A 16976-nucleotide genomic window follows, 5' to 3' on the forward strand; every position below is an offset into this window, starting at 1 on the left:
TTTTTTGGTTTTTTGGGAGAACTTTTGGGGCACTTTTGGTCGTTTTTTTAAGGGATGTTTGGGCGATTGTTTGGGGTTTTTTGTGGATATTTCAGGTACTTCGGGGTTTCTTTGAAGATTTTTTGGGGATTTTTAAAGGGAATTTTAAAGTTAATTTTTTGGGGTTTTTTAGGAGTTTTTCGGATTTTTTGAGGATGTTCTTGTGTTTTTTGGGGATTTTTGGGATTATTTTTGGTTTTTTATGGGAATTTTTTGGGGATTTTTGAGGATGTTCTTGGGATTTTTTGAGGGTTTTTGGGGATTTTTAAGGGAGATTTTTGGTGATTTTTTGGGGATTTTGGGGATTTTTGGGTGCTTTATGGGTACTTCTTACAGGTATTTTGGGGGGTATTTTAGGGCTTCGTTGGGGTGTTTTGAGATATTTTTGAGGAATTTTTTTGTGGAGTTTTTTTTTGGATTTTGGGGGATTTTCTGAGGTTATTTTGGGGTTTTTGAGGGATTTTGGGTTTTTTTCTGGGATTTTTTTTTGATTTTTTCCTTTTTTGGGGGGATTTCTTGGGATTTTTTGGGGGGGGTTGGTTTTTTTGGGGGGATTTTCTTTGATTTTTTGCGGGATTTGGGGGATTTTGGGGGTTCCTAAGGGATTTTTTGGGGATATGTGGGATTTCTTGGGTGATTTTTTGGGGGATTTTTTGGGTTTTTTGGGGGGATTTTTGGTTGGATTTGGAGCGGGATTGGAGCATTCCCCGATTTTGGGGCGTGTCGGGATTCCCGGGATTCCCGGAATTCCCAGAATTCTGGGCTGGGATCCCACCTGCGTGGGCAGGATTCTGTGCTGGATCCCAGGATTCCCAGAATTCCCGGGATTCCCGGAATTCCAGGCTGGGATCCCACCTGGGTGGGCAGGATTCTGTGCTGGATCCCGGCATTCCCAGAATTCCCGGGATTCCCGGAATTCTGGGCTGGGATCCCACCTGGGTGGGCAGGATTCTGTGCTGGATCCCGGCATTCCCCAGAATTCCGGGATTCCCGGAATTCTGGGCTGGGATCCCACCTGGGTGGGCAGGATTCCGTGCTGGATCCCGGGATTCCCAGAATTCCCGGGATTCCCGGGATTCCGGGCTGGGATCCCACCTGGGTGGGCAGGATTCCGTGCTGGATCCCGGGATTCCCAGAATTCCCGGGATTCCCGGGATTCCCGGAATTCTGGGCTGAGATCCCACCTGGGTGGGCAGGATTCTGTGCTGGATCCCGGAATTCTGGGCTGGGATCCCACCTGGGTGGGCAGGATTCTGTGCTGGATCCCGGGATTCCCGGGATTCCCGGGATTCCCGGAATTCCGGGCTGGGATCCCACCTGGGTGGGCAGGATTCCGTGCTGGATCCCAGGATTCCCAGAATTCCCGGGATTCCCGGGATTCCCGGAATTCTGGGCTGGGATCCCACCTGGGTGGGCAGGATTCCGTGCTGGATCCCGGGATTCCCAGAATTCCCGGGATTCCCGGGATTCCCGGAATTCCGGGCTGGGATCCCACCTGGGTGGGCAGGATTCCGTGCTGGATCCCGGGATACCCAGAATTCCCAGGATTCCCGGGATTCCGGGCCGGGATCCCACCTGGGTGGGCAGGATTCCGTGCTGGATCCCAGAATTCCCGGGATTCCCGGAATTCCGGGCTGGGATCCCACCTGGGTGGGCAGGATTCCATGCTGGATCCCGGGATTCCCAGAATTCCCGGGATTCCCGGAATTCTGGGCTGGGATCCCACCTGGGTGGGCAGGATTCCATGCTGGATCCCAGGATTCCCAGAATTCCCGGGATTCCCGGGATTCCCAGAATTCTGGGCTGGGATCCCTCCTGGGTGGGCAGGATTCCGTGCTGGATCCCAGGATTCCCAGAATTCCCGGGATTCCCGGGATTCCCGGAATTCCGGGCTGGGATCCCACCTGGGTGGGCAGGATTCCGTGCTGGATCCCGGGATTCCCAGAATTCCTGGGATTCCCAGAATTCCGAGCTGGGATCCCACCTGGGTGGGCAGGATTCCGTGCTGGATCCCAGAATTCCCGGGATTCCCGGAATTCCGGGCTGGGATCCCACCTGGGTGGGCAGGATTCCGTGCTGGATCCCGGGATTCCCAGAATTCCCGGGATTCCCGGAATTCTGGGCTGGGATCCCACCTGGGTGGGCAGGATTCCGTGCTGGATCCCAGGATTCCCAGAATTCCCGGGATTCCCGGGATTCCCGGAATTCTGGGCTGGGATCCCACCTGGGTGGGCAGGATTCCGTGCTGGATCCCGGTGTTGTGGGTCCCGGTGCCGATGACTCCGGCCGCCGTCACCTCGGACACGGCTCCTAAACTGGGAACGGGAAAAACTCGGGATGAGAATTCCCAGCGTTGGATCCCACCTGGATCCATTCCTGGTCCTGATCCCACCTGGATCCATTCCTGGTCCTGATCCCACCTGGATCCATTCCCATTTATTCCTATTCCTGACCTTGATCCCACCTAGATCCATTTCCATTCCTATTCCCGATCCGGATCCGACCTGGATCCACTCCCAGATCCATTCCTGATCCCACCTGGATCCATTCCCATTCCTGAATCCCACCTGGATCCACTCCCAGATCCTGATCCCACCTGGATCCATTCCCATTCCTGAATCCCACCTGGATCCACTCCCAGATCCATTCCCGATCCCATCTGGATCCATTACTGATCCCGATCCAACCTGGATCCATTCCCATTTCCATTCCTATTCCTGATCCTGATCAGACCTAGATCCCCTCCCAGATCCTGATCCCACCTGGATCTATTCCCAGATCCATCCCCATTCCCATCCCATTCCCATCCCATTCCCATCCCAATCCCACCCTGATCCCGATCCCGATCCCGATCCCGATCCTGCTCACCTGGCCAGGGCCATTCTGTGTTTATTGAGCTCCCAACCCCAATCCCAATCCCGATTCCGGCCCCAGTCCCAATCCCAAACCTGATCCCAATCTCATCCCATTCCTGATTCTGATCCCAACCTCGATCCCAGCTCCAATCCCAATCCCAATCCCAGTCCCAGTCCCAATCCCAACCCCATTGCAATCCCAATCCCAAACCAATCCCAATCCCACTCTCAACCCCAATGCCATCCCAAACTCGATCCCATGCCCAATCCCAATCCCATTCCTGACCCCAATCCCAATCCCAAACCCAGTCCCAATCCCAACCCCATTCCAATCCCAATCCAATCCAAATCCCTATCCCAATCCCAATCCCAAATCCCATTCCCAATCCCAATCCAAATCCCACTCCCACTCCCAATCCAATCCCAATCCCAACCCCAATCCCAACCCCAATCCCAAATCCTGACCCCAAAGCCGACCCCGCTCCCGCTGCCGCTCACTTGCCCATCGCCATCCTGTGTTTATCCATCTCCCAATCCCAATCCCAAATCCCAATCCAAAATCCCAATCCCAATCCCAATCCCAATCCCAATCCCAAATCCCAATCCTGACCCCAATCCCAAATCCCAATCCCAAATCCCAATCCCAAATCCCCAATCCCAATCCCAAATCCCAATCTCCAATCCCAATCCCAATCCCAATCCCAAATCCCAATCCCAAATCCCAAATCCCAATCCGAATCCCAATCCCAAATCCCAATCCCAAATCCCAATCCCAATCCCAATCCCAAATCCCAATCCCAGTCCCAATCCAAATCCCAATCCCAAATCCCAATCCCAATCCCAATCCCAATCCCAAATCCCAATCCCAAATCCCAATCCCAATCCCAAATCCCAATCCCAAATCCCAATCCCAATCCCAATCCCAAATCCCAATCCCAAATCCCATTCCCAATCCCAATCCCAAATCCCAATCCCAAATCCCATTCCCAAATCCCAATCCCAATCCCAATCCCAATCCCAAATCCCATTCCCAATCCCAATCCCAATCCCAATCCCAATCCCAAATCCCAATCCCAATCCCAAATCCCAAATCCCAATCCCAATCCCAATCCCAATCCCAATCCCTTGGCTCACTTGGCCAGCGCCATGCCGTGTTTGTCCAGCTCCCAATCCCAAATCCAATCCCAATCCCAATCCCAATCCCAAATCCCAATCCCTTTGCTCACTTGGCCAGCGCCATGCCGTGTTTATCCCAATCCCAAATCCCAATCCCAATCCCTTGGCTCACTTGGCCAGCGCCATGCCGTGTTTGTCCAGCTCCCAATCCCAAATCCCAATCCCAAATCCCATTCCCAATCCCAATCCCAATCCCAATCCCAAATCCCAATCCCAATCCCTTGGCTCACTTGGCCAGCGCCATGCCGTGTTTATCCCAATCCCAATCCCAATCCCTTGGCTCACTTGGCCAGCGCCATGCCGTGTTTGTCCAGCTCCCGATCCCAAATCCCAATCCCAAATCCCAATCCCATCCCAATCCCAAATCCCAATCCCAATCCCTTGGCTCACTTGGCCAGCGCCATGCCGTGTTTATCCCAATCCCAATCCCAATCCCAATCCCAATCCCAATCCCAATCCCAATCCCTTGGCTCACTTGGCCAGCGCCATGCCGTGTTTGTCCAGCTCGCGGTGCAGCTCCGACAGGAGAATTCCTCCTTCCACCTTCACCTGCAGCTTCTCCTTGTCCACCTGCCCCAAAAAACCCCGGATTTTGGGGGGTTTTCTGGGATTTTGGGGTTTTTTTTTGGGGATTTTGGGGTTTTTTTGGGGGATTTTGGGGGATTTTTGGGGGATTTTGGAGGATTTTTGGGGATTTTTGGGGATTTTTTCAGGGATTTTGTGCAGATTTTCTGGGGATTTTTTGGGATTTCTTTGGGATTTTTTGGGATTTCTTTGGGATTTTTTGGGATTTTTTGGGGGATTTTTTGGGGATTTCTTTGGGATTTGTTGGGATTTTTTGGGGATATTGTGCAGATTTTTGGGGGATTTTTTGGGGATTTCTTTGGGGTTTTTTGGTGGGTTTTTTTTTTTTTTTGAATTTTTGGGAGATTTTTTGGGATTTTTTAGGGATTTTTAAGAATTTTTTTTAGGATTTTTTGGGATTTCTTTGGGATTTCTTTGGGATTTTTTGGGAATATTTTTGGGATTTCTTCGGGATTTTTTTGAGGATTTCTTCGGGTTTTTTTGGGGAATTCTTTGGGGTTTTTTGGTGGGTTTTTTTTTTGAATTTTTGGGAGATTTTTTGGGATTTTTTAGGGATTTTTAAGAATTTTTTGGGATTTTTTGAGATGTTTTTGGGATTTCATTGGGATTTTTTGAGATTTTTTGGGGATTTCTTTGGGATTTTTTGGGGACTTCGTTGGGTTTTTTTGGGATTTCTTTGGGATTTTTTGGTGGTTTTTTGGAATTTTAAGGACATTTTTTGGAATTTTTGGGAGATTTTTTCGGATTTTATGGGGAATTTCTTTGGGTTTTTTGGGATTTTTTGGGATTTTTTGGGGATTTCTTTGGGATTTTTTGGGATTTTTTGGGGATTTTTTGGGGATTTTTTTGGGGACTTCTTTGGGATTTTTTTGGGGATTTCTTTGGGTTTTTTGGGATTTTTTGGATTTTTTTGGGGATTTCTTTGGGATTTTTTGGTGGTTTTTTGGAATTTTTGGGGGATTTTTTTCGGATTTTTTGGGGATTTCTTTGGGAATTTTTGGGGATTTTTGGGCTTTTTTGGAGAATTATTTGGGGATTTTTTTGGGATTTTTGGGGATTTCTGGTGATTGTTTTGGGGCTTTTTTGGATTTTTTTTTTTTTGATTATTTTTGGATTTTTGGGGGATTTTGGGCATTTTTTGGGGGTTTTTTTGGGTATTTTTTTGCAATTTCTGCTGATTTGGGCGATTTTTTTGAAGATTTTTTTGGTGGGTTTTTATGGATTTTTTTTGACTTTGTGCTGATTTTTTGGGAATTTTTTTAAATTTTAAAGAAAATTTTTAAAGCTTTTTTCACGATTTTTTAAAGTATTTTTGGGGGGATTTTTTTATATTTTTGGGGATTTTTGGGGGCTTTTTGGGATTTTTTTTGGGGAAGTTTTGGAATTTTTAGCAGATTTCTGTCTCTCTTTCAGATTGTTTTTGGGTATTTTTATGGGATTTTTTGGGGGGGATTTTTGGGGAATTTTTTTTAATTCTGGGGGATTTTTTTTATTATTTTTTAGGCCTTTTTTTAGGGAATTTTTTGCTGTTTTGGGATTTTTATGGGGGATTTTTTTGGGGGGGATTTTTTCAGAACATTTATTGGACATTTCGGGATTTTGGGGGGATTTTTGTTTTTTTTTTTTCCCGAATTGCTTTTGGGGTTTTCTCGGGGAATTTTTGGGGGGATGTTTTTGTGATTTGTGGTGATTTTTTTGGGGATGTTTTGGGATTTTTTGGTGATTTTTTTTTGTGATTTTTATTTTTTGGTGATTTTTTGGTGATTTTTGGGGGGATTTTTTCCCACGATTTGTGCTGAATTTGTGTTGATTTTTTGGGGGGCTTTTTTTTTGCATTTTTTGGGGATATTTCCCTGATTTTAGCTGAATTTTTTCAAATTTTTGGGTGAATTTTTTGCCGATTCCTCCGCGGTTTTCTTTGATTTTTCCGCTTTTTTTGGCGGTGAATTTTTCCGGAAGGGATTTTTCCGGAATGTTCCGGCTCTGACCTCCAGGATCCGGTTCATTTTTCCCATGTGGATCATGAAGCCGTCGGAGCAGGCGATGTCCGAGGGGGAGTGGCCGCCCCCGACCACCTTCACCCGCTTCCCCTGCTGCCGCGCCAGCTCCAGGATCTGCGGGAAAAACACCGGGAAGGGGCTGGAAAAACCGATCCCAAAACACCGGGAATGTCCCAAAAAAATTATCCCAAAACATCGGGATTATACCAAAAAAAGTGATCCCAAAACACCGGGAATGTGCTGGAAAAACTGATCCCAAAACACCGGGAATGTCCCAAAAAAAGGATCCTGAAACACCGGGATTATCCCAAAAAAAGTGATCCCAAAACATCGGGAATGTCCCAAAAAACCGATCCCAAAACATTGGGAATGTCCTGGAAAAACCGATCCTGAAACACCGGGATTATCCCAAAAAAATTATCCCAAAACATCGGGATTATACCAAAAAAAGTGATCCCAAAACACCAGGAATGTCCCAAAAAACCTATCCTAAAACACCGGGATTATCCCAAAAAAAGTGATCCCAAAACATCGGGATTATCCCAAAAGAGAGATCCCAAAACACTGGGAGTGTCCTGGAAAAACCAATCCCAAAACCCAGGGAATGTCCCAAAAAACCAATCCTGAAACACCGGGATTATCCCAAAAAAAGTGATCCCAAAACATCGGGAATGTCCTGGAAAAACCGATCCCAAAACCCAGGGAATGTCCCAAAAAAAGGATCCTGAAACACCGGGATTATCCCAAAAAACGTGATCCCAAAACATCGGGAATGTCCTGGAAAAACTGATCCAAAAATTGGGATTATCCCAAAAAACCGATCCTGAAACACCGGGATTATCCCCTGATACCAAAACATCGGGAATGTCCCAAAAAACCGATCCTGAAACACCGGGATTATCCCAAAAAAGTGATCCCAAAACATCGGGAATGTCCTGGAAAAACCGATCCCAAAACATCGGGAATTTCCCAAAAAACCGATCCTGAAACACCGGGATTATCCCAAAAAAAGTGATCCCAAAACATCAGGAATGTCCCAAAAAACCGATCCCAAAACACCAGGAATGTCCTGGAAAAACCGATCCCAAAACACCGGGAATTTCCCAAAAAACCGATCCTAAAACACTGGGATTATCCCAAAAAAACTGATCCCAAAACACCGGGAATGTCCCAAAAAAACGATCCGGAAACACCGGGATTATCCCAAAAAAAGCAATCCCAAAACACCGGGAATGTCCCAAAAAAACCGATCCCAAAACACCAGGAATGTCCTGGAAAAACCGATCCCAAAACCCAGAGAATGTCCCAAAAAACCGATCCTGAAACACTGGGATTATCCCAAAAAAAGTGATCCCAAAACATCGGGAATGTCCTGGAAAAACCGATCCCAAAACCCAGGGAATGTCCCAAAAAACCGATCCTGAAACACCGGGATTATCCCAAAAAAGTGATCCCAAAACATCGGGAATGTCCTGGAAAAACCGATCCCAAAACATCGGGAATGTCCCAAAAAAACTGATCCTAAAACACCGGGATTATCCCAAAAAAAGTGATCCCAAAACATCAGGAATGTCCCAAAAAACCGATCCTAAAACATCGGGAATGTCCCAAAAAACCGATCCTAAAACACTGGGATTATCCCAAAAAAAGTGATCCCGAAACATCGGGAATGTCCTGGAAAAACCGATCCCAAAACACCGGGAATGTCCCAAAAAACCGATCCTAAAACACCGGGATTATCCCAAAAAATTGATCCTAAAACACCAGGAATGTCCTGGAAAAACCGATCCCAAAACATCGGGAATGTCCCAAAAAAACTGATCCTAAAACACCAGGATTATCCCAAAAAAAGTGATCCCAAAACCCAGGGAATGTCCCAAAAAAAATGATCCCAAAACACCAGGAATGTCCCAAAAAACCTATCCTAAAACACCGGGATTATCCCAAAAGAGTGATCCCAAAACACTGGGAGTGTCCTGGAAAAACCGATCCCAAAACCCAGGGAATGTCCCAAAAAAACGATCCTGAAACACCGGGATTATCCCAAAAAAAGTGATCCCAAAACATCGGGAATGTCCTGGAAAAACCGATCCAGAAACACCGGGATTATCCCAAAAAAAGTGATCCCAAAACACCGGGAATGTCCTGGAAAAACCGATCCCAAAACATCGGGAATGTCCCAAAAAAAGGATCCTGAAACACCAGGATTATCCCAAAAGAGTGATCCCAAAACACTGGGAGTGTCCTGGAAAAACCGATCCCAAAACCCAGGGAATGTCCCAAAAAAAGGATCCTGAAACACCGGGATTATCCCAAAAAATTGATCCTAAAACACCGGGAATGTCCTGGAAAAACCAATCCCAAAACATCGGGAATGTCCCAAAAAAACTGATCCTGAAACACCGGGATTATCCCAAAAAAAGTGATCCCAAAACATCAGGAATGTCCCAAAAAACCGATCCTAAAACATCGGGAATGTCCCAAAAAAAGTGATCCTAAAACACCGGGAATGTCCTGGAAAAACCGATCCCAAAACCCAGGGAATGTCCCAAAAAACCGATCCTGAAACACCGGGATTATCCCAAAAAAAGTGATCCCAAAACATCGGGAATGTCCTGGAAAAACCGGTCCCAAAACATCGGGAATGTCCCAAAAAAACGATCCTGAAACACCGGGATTATCCCAAAAAAAGTGATCCCAAAACACCGGGAATGTCCCAAAAAAACCGATCCCAAAACACCGGGAATGTCCTGGAAAAACCGATCCCAAAACACCGGGAATGTCCCAAAAAAAGGATCCTGAAACACCGGGATTATCCCAAAAAATTGATCCTAAAACACCGGGAATGTCCTGGAAAAACCGATCCCAAAACATCGGGAATGACCCAAAAAAACTGATCCTAAAACACCGGGATTATCCCAAAAAAAGTGATCCCAAAACCCAGGGAATGTCCCAAAAAAAACGATCCCAAAACATCAGGAATGTCCCAAAAAAAGTGATCCTAAAACACCGGGAATGTCCCAAAAAACCGATCCAAAAATTGGGATTATCCCAAAAAAACGATCCTGAAACACCGGGATTATCCCCTGATCCCAAAAGACCGAGAATGTCCCAAAAAAAGGATCCTAAAACACCGGGATTATCCCAAAAAAAGTGATCCCAAAACACCGGGATTATCCCAAAAAAAGTGATCCCAAAACACCGGGATTATCCCAAAAAAAGTGATCCCAAAACACCGGGATTATCCCAAAAAAAGTGATCTCAAAACACCGGGAATGTCCCAAAAAACCGATCCTAAAACACCGGGATTATCCCAAAAAAAGTGATCCCAAAACATCGGGAATGTCCCAAAAAACCGATCCTGAAACACCGGGATTATCCCAAAAAAAGTGATCCCAAAACATCAGGAATGTCCCAAAAAACCGATCCCAAAACACTGGGATGATTCCAAAAAAACTGATCCCAAAACACCGGGAATGTCCCAAAAAAACGATCCGGAAACACCGGGATTATCCCAAAAAAAGCAATCCCCAAACACCGGGAATGTCCCAAAAAAACCGATCCCAAAACACCGGGAATGTCCTGGAAAAACCGATCCCAAAACACCGGGAATGTCCCAAAAAAACCGATCCTGAAACACCGGGATTATCCCAAAAAAGTGATCCCAAAACATCGGGAATGTCCTGGAAAAACCGATCCCAAAACATCGGGAATGTCCCAAAAAAACTGATCCTAAAACACCGGGATTATCCCAAAAAAAGTGATCCCAAAACATCAGGAATGTCCCAAAAAACCGATCCTAAAACATCGGGAATGTCCCAAAAAACCGATCCTAAAACACTGGGATTATCCCAAAAAAAGTGATCCCGAAACATCGGGAATGTCCTGGAAAAACCGATCCCAAAACACCGGGAATGTCCCAAAAAACCGATCCTAAAACACCGGGATTATCCCAAAAAATTGATCCTAAAACACCAGGAATGTCCTGGAAAAACCGATCCCAAAACATCGGGAATGTCCCAAAAAAACTGATCCTAAAACACCAGGATTATCCCAAAAAAAGTGATCCCAAAACCCAGGGAATGTCCCAAAAAAAATGATCCCAAAACACCAGGAATGTCCCAAAAAACCTATCCTAAAACACCGGGATTATCCCAAAAGAGTGATCCCAAAACACTGGGAGTGTCCTGGAAAAACCGATCCCAAAACCCAGGGAATGTCCCAAAAAAACGATCCTGAAACACCGGGATTATCCCAAAAAAAGTGATCCCAAAACATCGGGAATGTCCTGGAAAAACCGATCCAGAAACACCGGGATTATCCCAAAAAAAGTGATCCCAAAACACCGGGAATGTCCTGGAAAAACCGATCCCAAAACATCGGGAATGTCCCAAAAAAAGGATCCTGAAACACCAGGATTATCCCAAAAGAGTGATCCCAAAACACTGGGAGTGTCCTGGAAAAACCGATCCCAAAACCCAGGGAATGTCCCAAAAAAAGGATCCTGAAACACCGGGATTATCCCAAAAAATTGATCCTAAAACACCGGGAATGTCCTGGAAAAACCAATCCCAAAACATCGGGAATGTCCCAAAAAAACTGATCCTGAAACACCGGGATTATCCCAAAAAAAGTGATCCCAAAACATCAGGAAATGTCCCAAAAAACCGATCCTAAAACATCGGGAATGTCCCAAAAAAAGTGATCCTAAAACACCGGGAATGTCCTGGAAAAACCGATCCCAAAACCCAGGGAATGTCCCAAAAAAACCGATCCTGAAACACCGGGATTATCCCAAAAAAAGTGATCCCAAAACATCGGGAATGTCCTGGAAAAACCGGTCCCAAAACATCGGGAATGTCCCAAAAAAACGATCCTGAAACACCGGGATTATCCCAAAAAAAGTGATCCCAAAACACCGGGAATGTCCCAAAAAAACCGATCCCAAAACACCGGGAATGTCCTGGAAAAACCGATCCCAAAACACCGGGAATGTCCCAAAAAAAAGGATCCTGAAACACCGGGATTATCCCAAAAAAATTGATCCTAAAACACCGGGAATGTCCTGGAAAAAACCGATCCCAAAACATCGGGAATGACCCAAAAAAACTGATCCTAAAACACCGGGATTATCCCAAAAAAAGTGATCCCAAAACCCAGGGAATGTCCCAAAAAAAATGATCCCAAAACACCAGGAATGTCCCAAAAAACCTATCCTAAAACACCGGGATTATCCCAAAAGAGTGATCCCAAAACACTGGGAGTGTCCTGGAAAAACCGATCCCAAAACCCAGGGAATGTCCCAAAAAAACGATCCTGAAACACCGGGGATTATCCCAAAAAAAGTGATCCCAAAACATCGGGAATGTCCTGGAAAAACCGATCCAGAAACACCGGGATTATCCCAAAAAAAGTGATCCCAAAACACCGGGAATGTCCTGGAAAAACCGATCCCAAAACATCGGGAATGTCCCAAAAAAAGGATCCTGAAACACCAGGATTATCCCAAAAGAGTGATCCCAAAACACTGGGAGTGTCCTGGAAAAACCGATCCCAAAACCCAGGGAATGTCCCAAAAAAAGGATCCTGAAACACCGGGATTATCCCAAAAAATTGATCCTAAAACACCGGGAATGTCCTGGAAAAAACCAATCCCAAAACATCGGGAATGTCCCAAAAAAACTGATCCTGAAACACCGGGATTATCCCAAAAAAAGTGATCCCAAAACATCAGGAATGTCCCAAAAAACCGATCCTAAAACATCGGGAATGTCCCAAAAAAAGTGATCCTAAAACACCGGGAATGTCCTGGAAAAACCGATCCCAAAACCCAGGGAATGTCCCAAAAAACCGATCCTGAAACACCGGGATTATCCCAAAAAAAGTGATCCCAAAACATCGGGAATGTCCTGGAAAAACCGGTCCCAAAACATCGGGAATGTCCCAAAAAAACGATCCTGAAACACCGGGATTATCCCAAAAAAAGTGATCCCAAAACACCGGGAATGTCCCAAAAAAACCGATCCCAAAACACCGGGAATGTCCTGGAAAAACCGATCCCAAAACACCGGGAATGTCCCAAAAAAAGGATCCTGAAACACCGGGATTATCCCAAAAAATTGATCCTAAAACACCGGGAATGTCCTGGAAAAACCGATCCCAAAACATCGGGAATGACCCAAAAAAACTGATCCTAAAACACCGGGATTATCCCAAAAAAAGTGATCCCAAAACCCAGGGAATGTCCCAAAAAAAACGATCCCAAAACATCAGGAATGTCCCAAAAAAAGTGATCCTAAAACACCGGGAATGTCCCAAAAAACCGATCCAAAAATTGGGATTATCCCAAAAAAACGATCCTGAAACACCGGGATTATCCCCTGATCCCAAAAGACCGAGAATGTCCCAAAAAAAGGATCCTAAAACACCGGGATTATCCCAAAAAAAGTGATCCCAAAACACCGGGATTATCCCAAAAAAAGTGATCCCAAAACACCGGGATTATCCCAAAAAAAGTGATCCCAAAACACCGGGATTATCCCAAAAAAAGTGATCTCAAAACACCGGGAATGTCCCAAAAAACCGATCCTAAAACACCGGGATTATCCCAAAAAAAGTGATCCCAAAACATCGGGAATGTCCCAAAAAACCGATCCTGAAACACCGGGATTATCCCAAAAAAAGTGATCCCAAAACATCAGGAATGTCCCAAAAAACCGATCCCAAAACACTGGGATGATTCCAAAAAAACTGATCCCAAAACACCGGGAATGTCCCAAAAAAACGATCCGGAAACACCGGGATTATCCCAAAAAAAGCAATCCCCAAACACCGGGAATGTCCCAAAAAAACCGATCCCAAAACACCGGGAATGTCCTGGAAAAACCGATCCCAAAACACCGGGAATGTCCCAAAAAAACCGATCCTGAAACACCGGGATTATCCCAAAAAAAGTGATCCCAAAACACCGGGAATGTCCCAAAAAAACCGATCCTGAAACACCGGGATTATCCCAAAAAAAGAGATCCCAAAACATCGGGAATGTCCCAAAAAACCGATCCTAAAACACCGGGATTATCCCAAAAAAAGTGATCCCAAAACATCGTGAATGTCCCAAAAAACCGATCCAAAAACATCAGGAATGTCCTGGAAAAACCGATCCCAAAACACCGTGATTATCCCAAAAAACCTATCCTAAAATCGGGATTATCCCAAAACCCAATCCTAAAACATTGGGATTTTCCCAAAAACTGATCCTAAAACATTGGGATTATCCCAAAACCCGATCCTAAAACATCGGGATTATCCCAAAGACCGATCCTAAAACGGGGATTATCACAAAAACCGATCCTAAAACCGGGATTACCCCAGGAAAACCCGATCCTAAACTGGGGATTATCCCCAAACCCGATGCTAAACCGGCGATTATCCCCAAACCCCATCCTAAACCGGGATTATCCCAAAAAAACGATCCTAAAACCGGGATTATCCCAAAAAAAACGATCCTAAAACATCGGGATTATCACAAAAACTGATCCTAAAACCAGGATTATCCCAAAACCCGATCCTAAAACATTGGGATTACCCCAGGAAAACCCGATCCTAAAACATTGGGATTATCCCCAAACCCGATCTTAGAACATCGGGATTATCCCAAAAACCGATCCTAAAAAAAAACAGGTTTGTCCCAAGACCTGATCCTAAAAACCCCGAGATTATCCCAAAACCCGATCTTAAAACATCGGGGTTATCCCAAAAATGGTTCCTAAAACCGGGATTACCCCAGGAAAACCCGATCCTAAACCGGGGATTATCCCCAGACCCGATCCTAAACCGGGATTACCCCAGGAAAACCCGATCCTAAAACCGGGGATTATCCCCAAACCCGATCCTAAACTGGGGATTATCCCCAAACCCGATCCTAAACCAGGATTCTCCCCAAACCCGCCCGGGCCCCGCGGGTTTTTCCTTGGCGAGGGCGGCCGCACCTGGCGGATCTCCTGCACGGAGCCGGGCCGGAAGAAGAGCTCGGGGCAGCAGCCGTAGGTCCCCGCCCAGTTCTGGAACCGCACCCCGGATTGGCCGAGCGCCTGCAACGGGAGATCCCCCGGGGATCGAGTGGATCCCGGGGCGATCGGGATCCTCCGCTGGGGATCGGGATCGTCCCGTGGGGATGCGGAGGGGATGGAGTGGATCCTAACAGGATTGGGAACGGGAGATCCCCAGGGATCGAGTGGATCCCGAGGGAATTGGGATTGTCCCATGGGGATCCGGAGGGGATGGAGTGGATCCTGAGGGGATTGTGAATGGGCGATCCCCCGGGGATCGAGTGGATCCCGAGGGAATTGGGATAATCCGCTGGGGATCGGGATCGTCCCGTGGGGATGCGGAGGGGATGGAGTGGATCCTAACGGGATCGGGAACGGGAGATCCCCGGGGATTGAGTGGATCCCGAGGGAATTGGGATCATCCGCTGGGGATCGGGATCACCCCGTGGGGAATGGGATCGTCCCAATGGAATCTGGAGGGGATGGAGTGGATCTTAATGGGATTGTGAATGGGCGATCCCCCGGGGATCGAGTGGATCCCGGGGCGATCGGGATCCTCGGCTGGGGATCGGGATCATCCCGTGGGGATCCGGAGGGGATGGAGTGGATCCTGAGGGGATTGTGAATGGGCGATCCCCCGGGGATCGAGTGGATCCCGAGGGAATTGGGATAATCCGCTGGGGATCGGGATCGTCCCGTGGGGATGCGGAGGGGATGGAGTGGATCTTAACGGGATTGGGAACGGGAGATCCCCCGGGGATCAAGTGGATCCCGAGGGAATTGGGGTTGTCCCGTGGGGATCCGGAGGGGATGGAGTGGATCTTAATGGGATTGGGAATGGGAGATCCCCGGGGATCGAGTGGATCCCGGGGCGATCGGGATCCTCTGCTGGGGATCGGGATTGTCCCGTGGGGATTGGGATCGTCCCAATGGAATCTGGAGGGGATGGAGTGGATCCTGAGAGGATTGGGAATGGGAGATCCCCAGGGATCGAGTGGATCCCGAGGGAATCGGGATCCTTTGGTGGGGATCGGGATCATCCCAATGGAATCTGGATGGGGATGGATCAGATCCTGACGAGATCGGGAACGGGAGATCCCCGGGGATTGGGTGGATCCCGAGGGAATTGGGATCAGCCCGTGGGGATCCGGAGGGGATGGAGTGGATCTTAACGGGATTGGGAACGGGAGATCCCCAGGGATCGAGTGGATCCCGAGGGAATTGGGATCATCCGCTGGGGATCGGGATCGGCCCGTGGGGATTGGGATCGTCCCGTGGGGATCCGGAGGGGATGGAGTGGATCCTAACGGGATTGGGAACGGGAGATCCCCAGGGATCGAGTGGATCCCGAGGGGATTGGGATCCTTCGGTGGGGATTGGGATCGTCCCGTGGGGATCCGGAGGGGATGGAGTGGATCCTAACGGGGTTGGGAATGGGAGATCCCCAGGGATCAAGTGGATCCCGAGGGAATTGGGATCGTCCCGTGGGGATCCGGAGGGGGTGGAGTGGATCTTAATGGGATTGGGAATGGGAGATCCCCGGGGATCGAGTGGATCCCGAGGGAATTGGGATCATCCGCTGGGGATTGGGATCGGCCCGTGGGGATTGGGATTGTCCCAATGGAATCTGGAGGGAATGGATTGGATCCTGACAGGATTGGGGAATGGGAGATCCCCAGGGATCGAGTGGATCCCGAGGGAATTGGGATCCTCCGCTGGGGATCGGGATCGTCCCGTGGGGATCCGGAGGGGATGGAGTGGATCCTAACGGGATTGGGAACAGGAGATCCCCCGGGGATCGAGTGGATCCCGAGGGAATTGGGGTTGTCCCGTGGGGATCTGGAGGGGATGGAGTGGATCCTAACGGGATTGGGAACGGGAGATCCCCGGGGATCGAGTGGATCCCAAGGGAATTGGGATCCTTTGGTGGGGATCGGGATCGTCCCATGGAGATTGGGATCGTCCCAATGGAATCTGGAGGGGATGGAGTGGATCTTAACGGGATTGGGAACGGGAGATCCCCCGGGGATCGAGTGGATCCTGAGGGAATTGGGACCCTCCGCTGGGGATCGGGATCGTCCCATGGGGATCCGGAGGGGATGGAGTGGATCTTAACGGGATTGGGAACAGTAGATCCTCAGGGATCGAGTGGATCCCGAGAGAATTGGGATCCTTTGGTGGGGATCAAGATCGTCCCGTGGGGATCCGGAGGGGATGGAGTGGATCCTGAGGGGATTGGGAATGGGAGATCCCCCGGGGATCGAGTGGATCCC

At 47.8% G+C, this 16976-nt stretch overlaps 1 protein-coding gene across 1 annotated transcript in view; it reads right to left on the bottom strand.

Moving 5' to 3' along the window:
* Positions 1–14851, bottom strand: part of LOC137467804 (L-gulonolactone oxidase-like) — a gene marked incomplete at both ends in the record, with an annotated part of 29213 nt that extends 14362 nt beyond the window's left edge. The window contains 4 exons of the mRNA XM_068179222.1: positions 2264–2354; positions 4546–4640; positions 6644–6769; positions 14644–14851. Coding sequence (XP_068035323.1) covers positions 2264–2354; positions 4546–4640; positions 6644–6769; positions 14644–14851 — 520 coding nt within the window. The remainder of the gene's footprint in view (positions 1–2263; positions 2355–4545; positions 4641–6643; positions 6770–14643) is intronic.
* Positions 14852–16976: the final 2125 nt, after the last annotated feature.

This window comes from Anomalospiza imberbis, unplaced genomic scaffold, assembly GCF_031753505.1.
Source record: "Anomalospiza imberbis isolate Cuckoo-Finch-1a 21T00152 unplaced genomic scaffold, ASM3175350v1 scaffold_797, whole genome shotgun sequence".
Classification (NCBI taxonomy): domain Eukaryota; kingdom Metazoa; phylum Chordata; class Aves; order Passeriformes; family Viduidae; genus Anomalospiza; species Anomalospiza imberbis.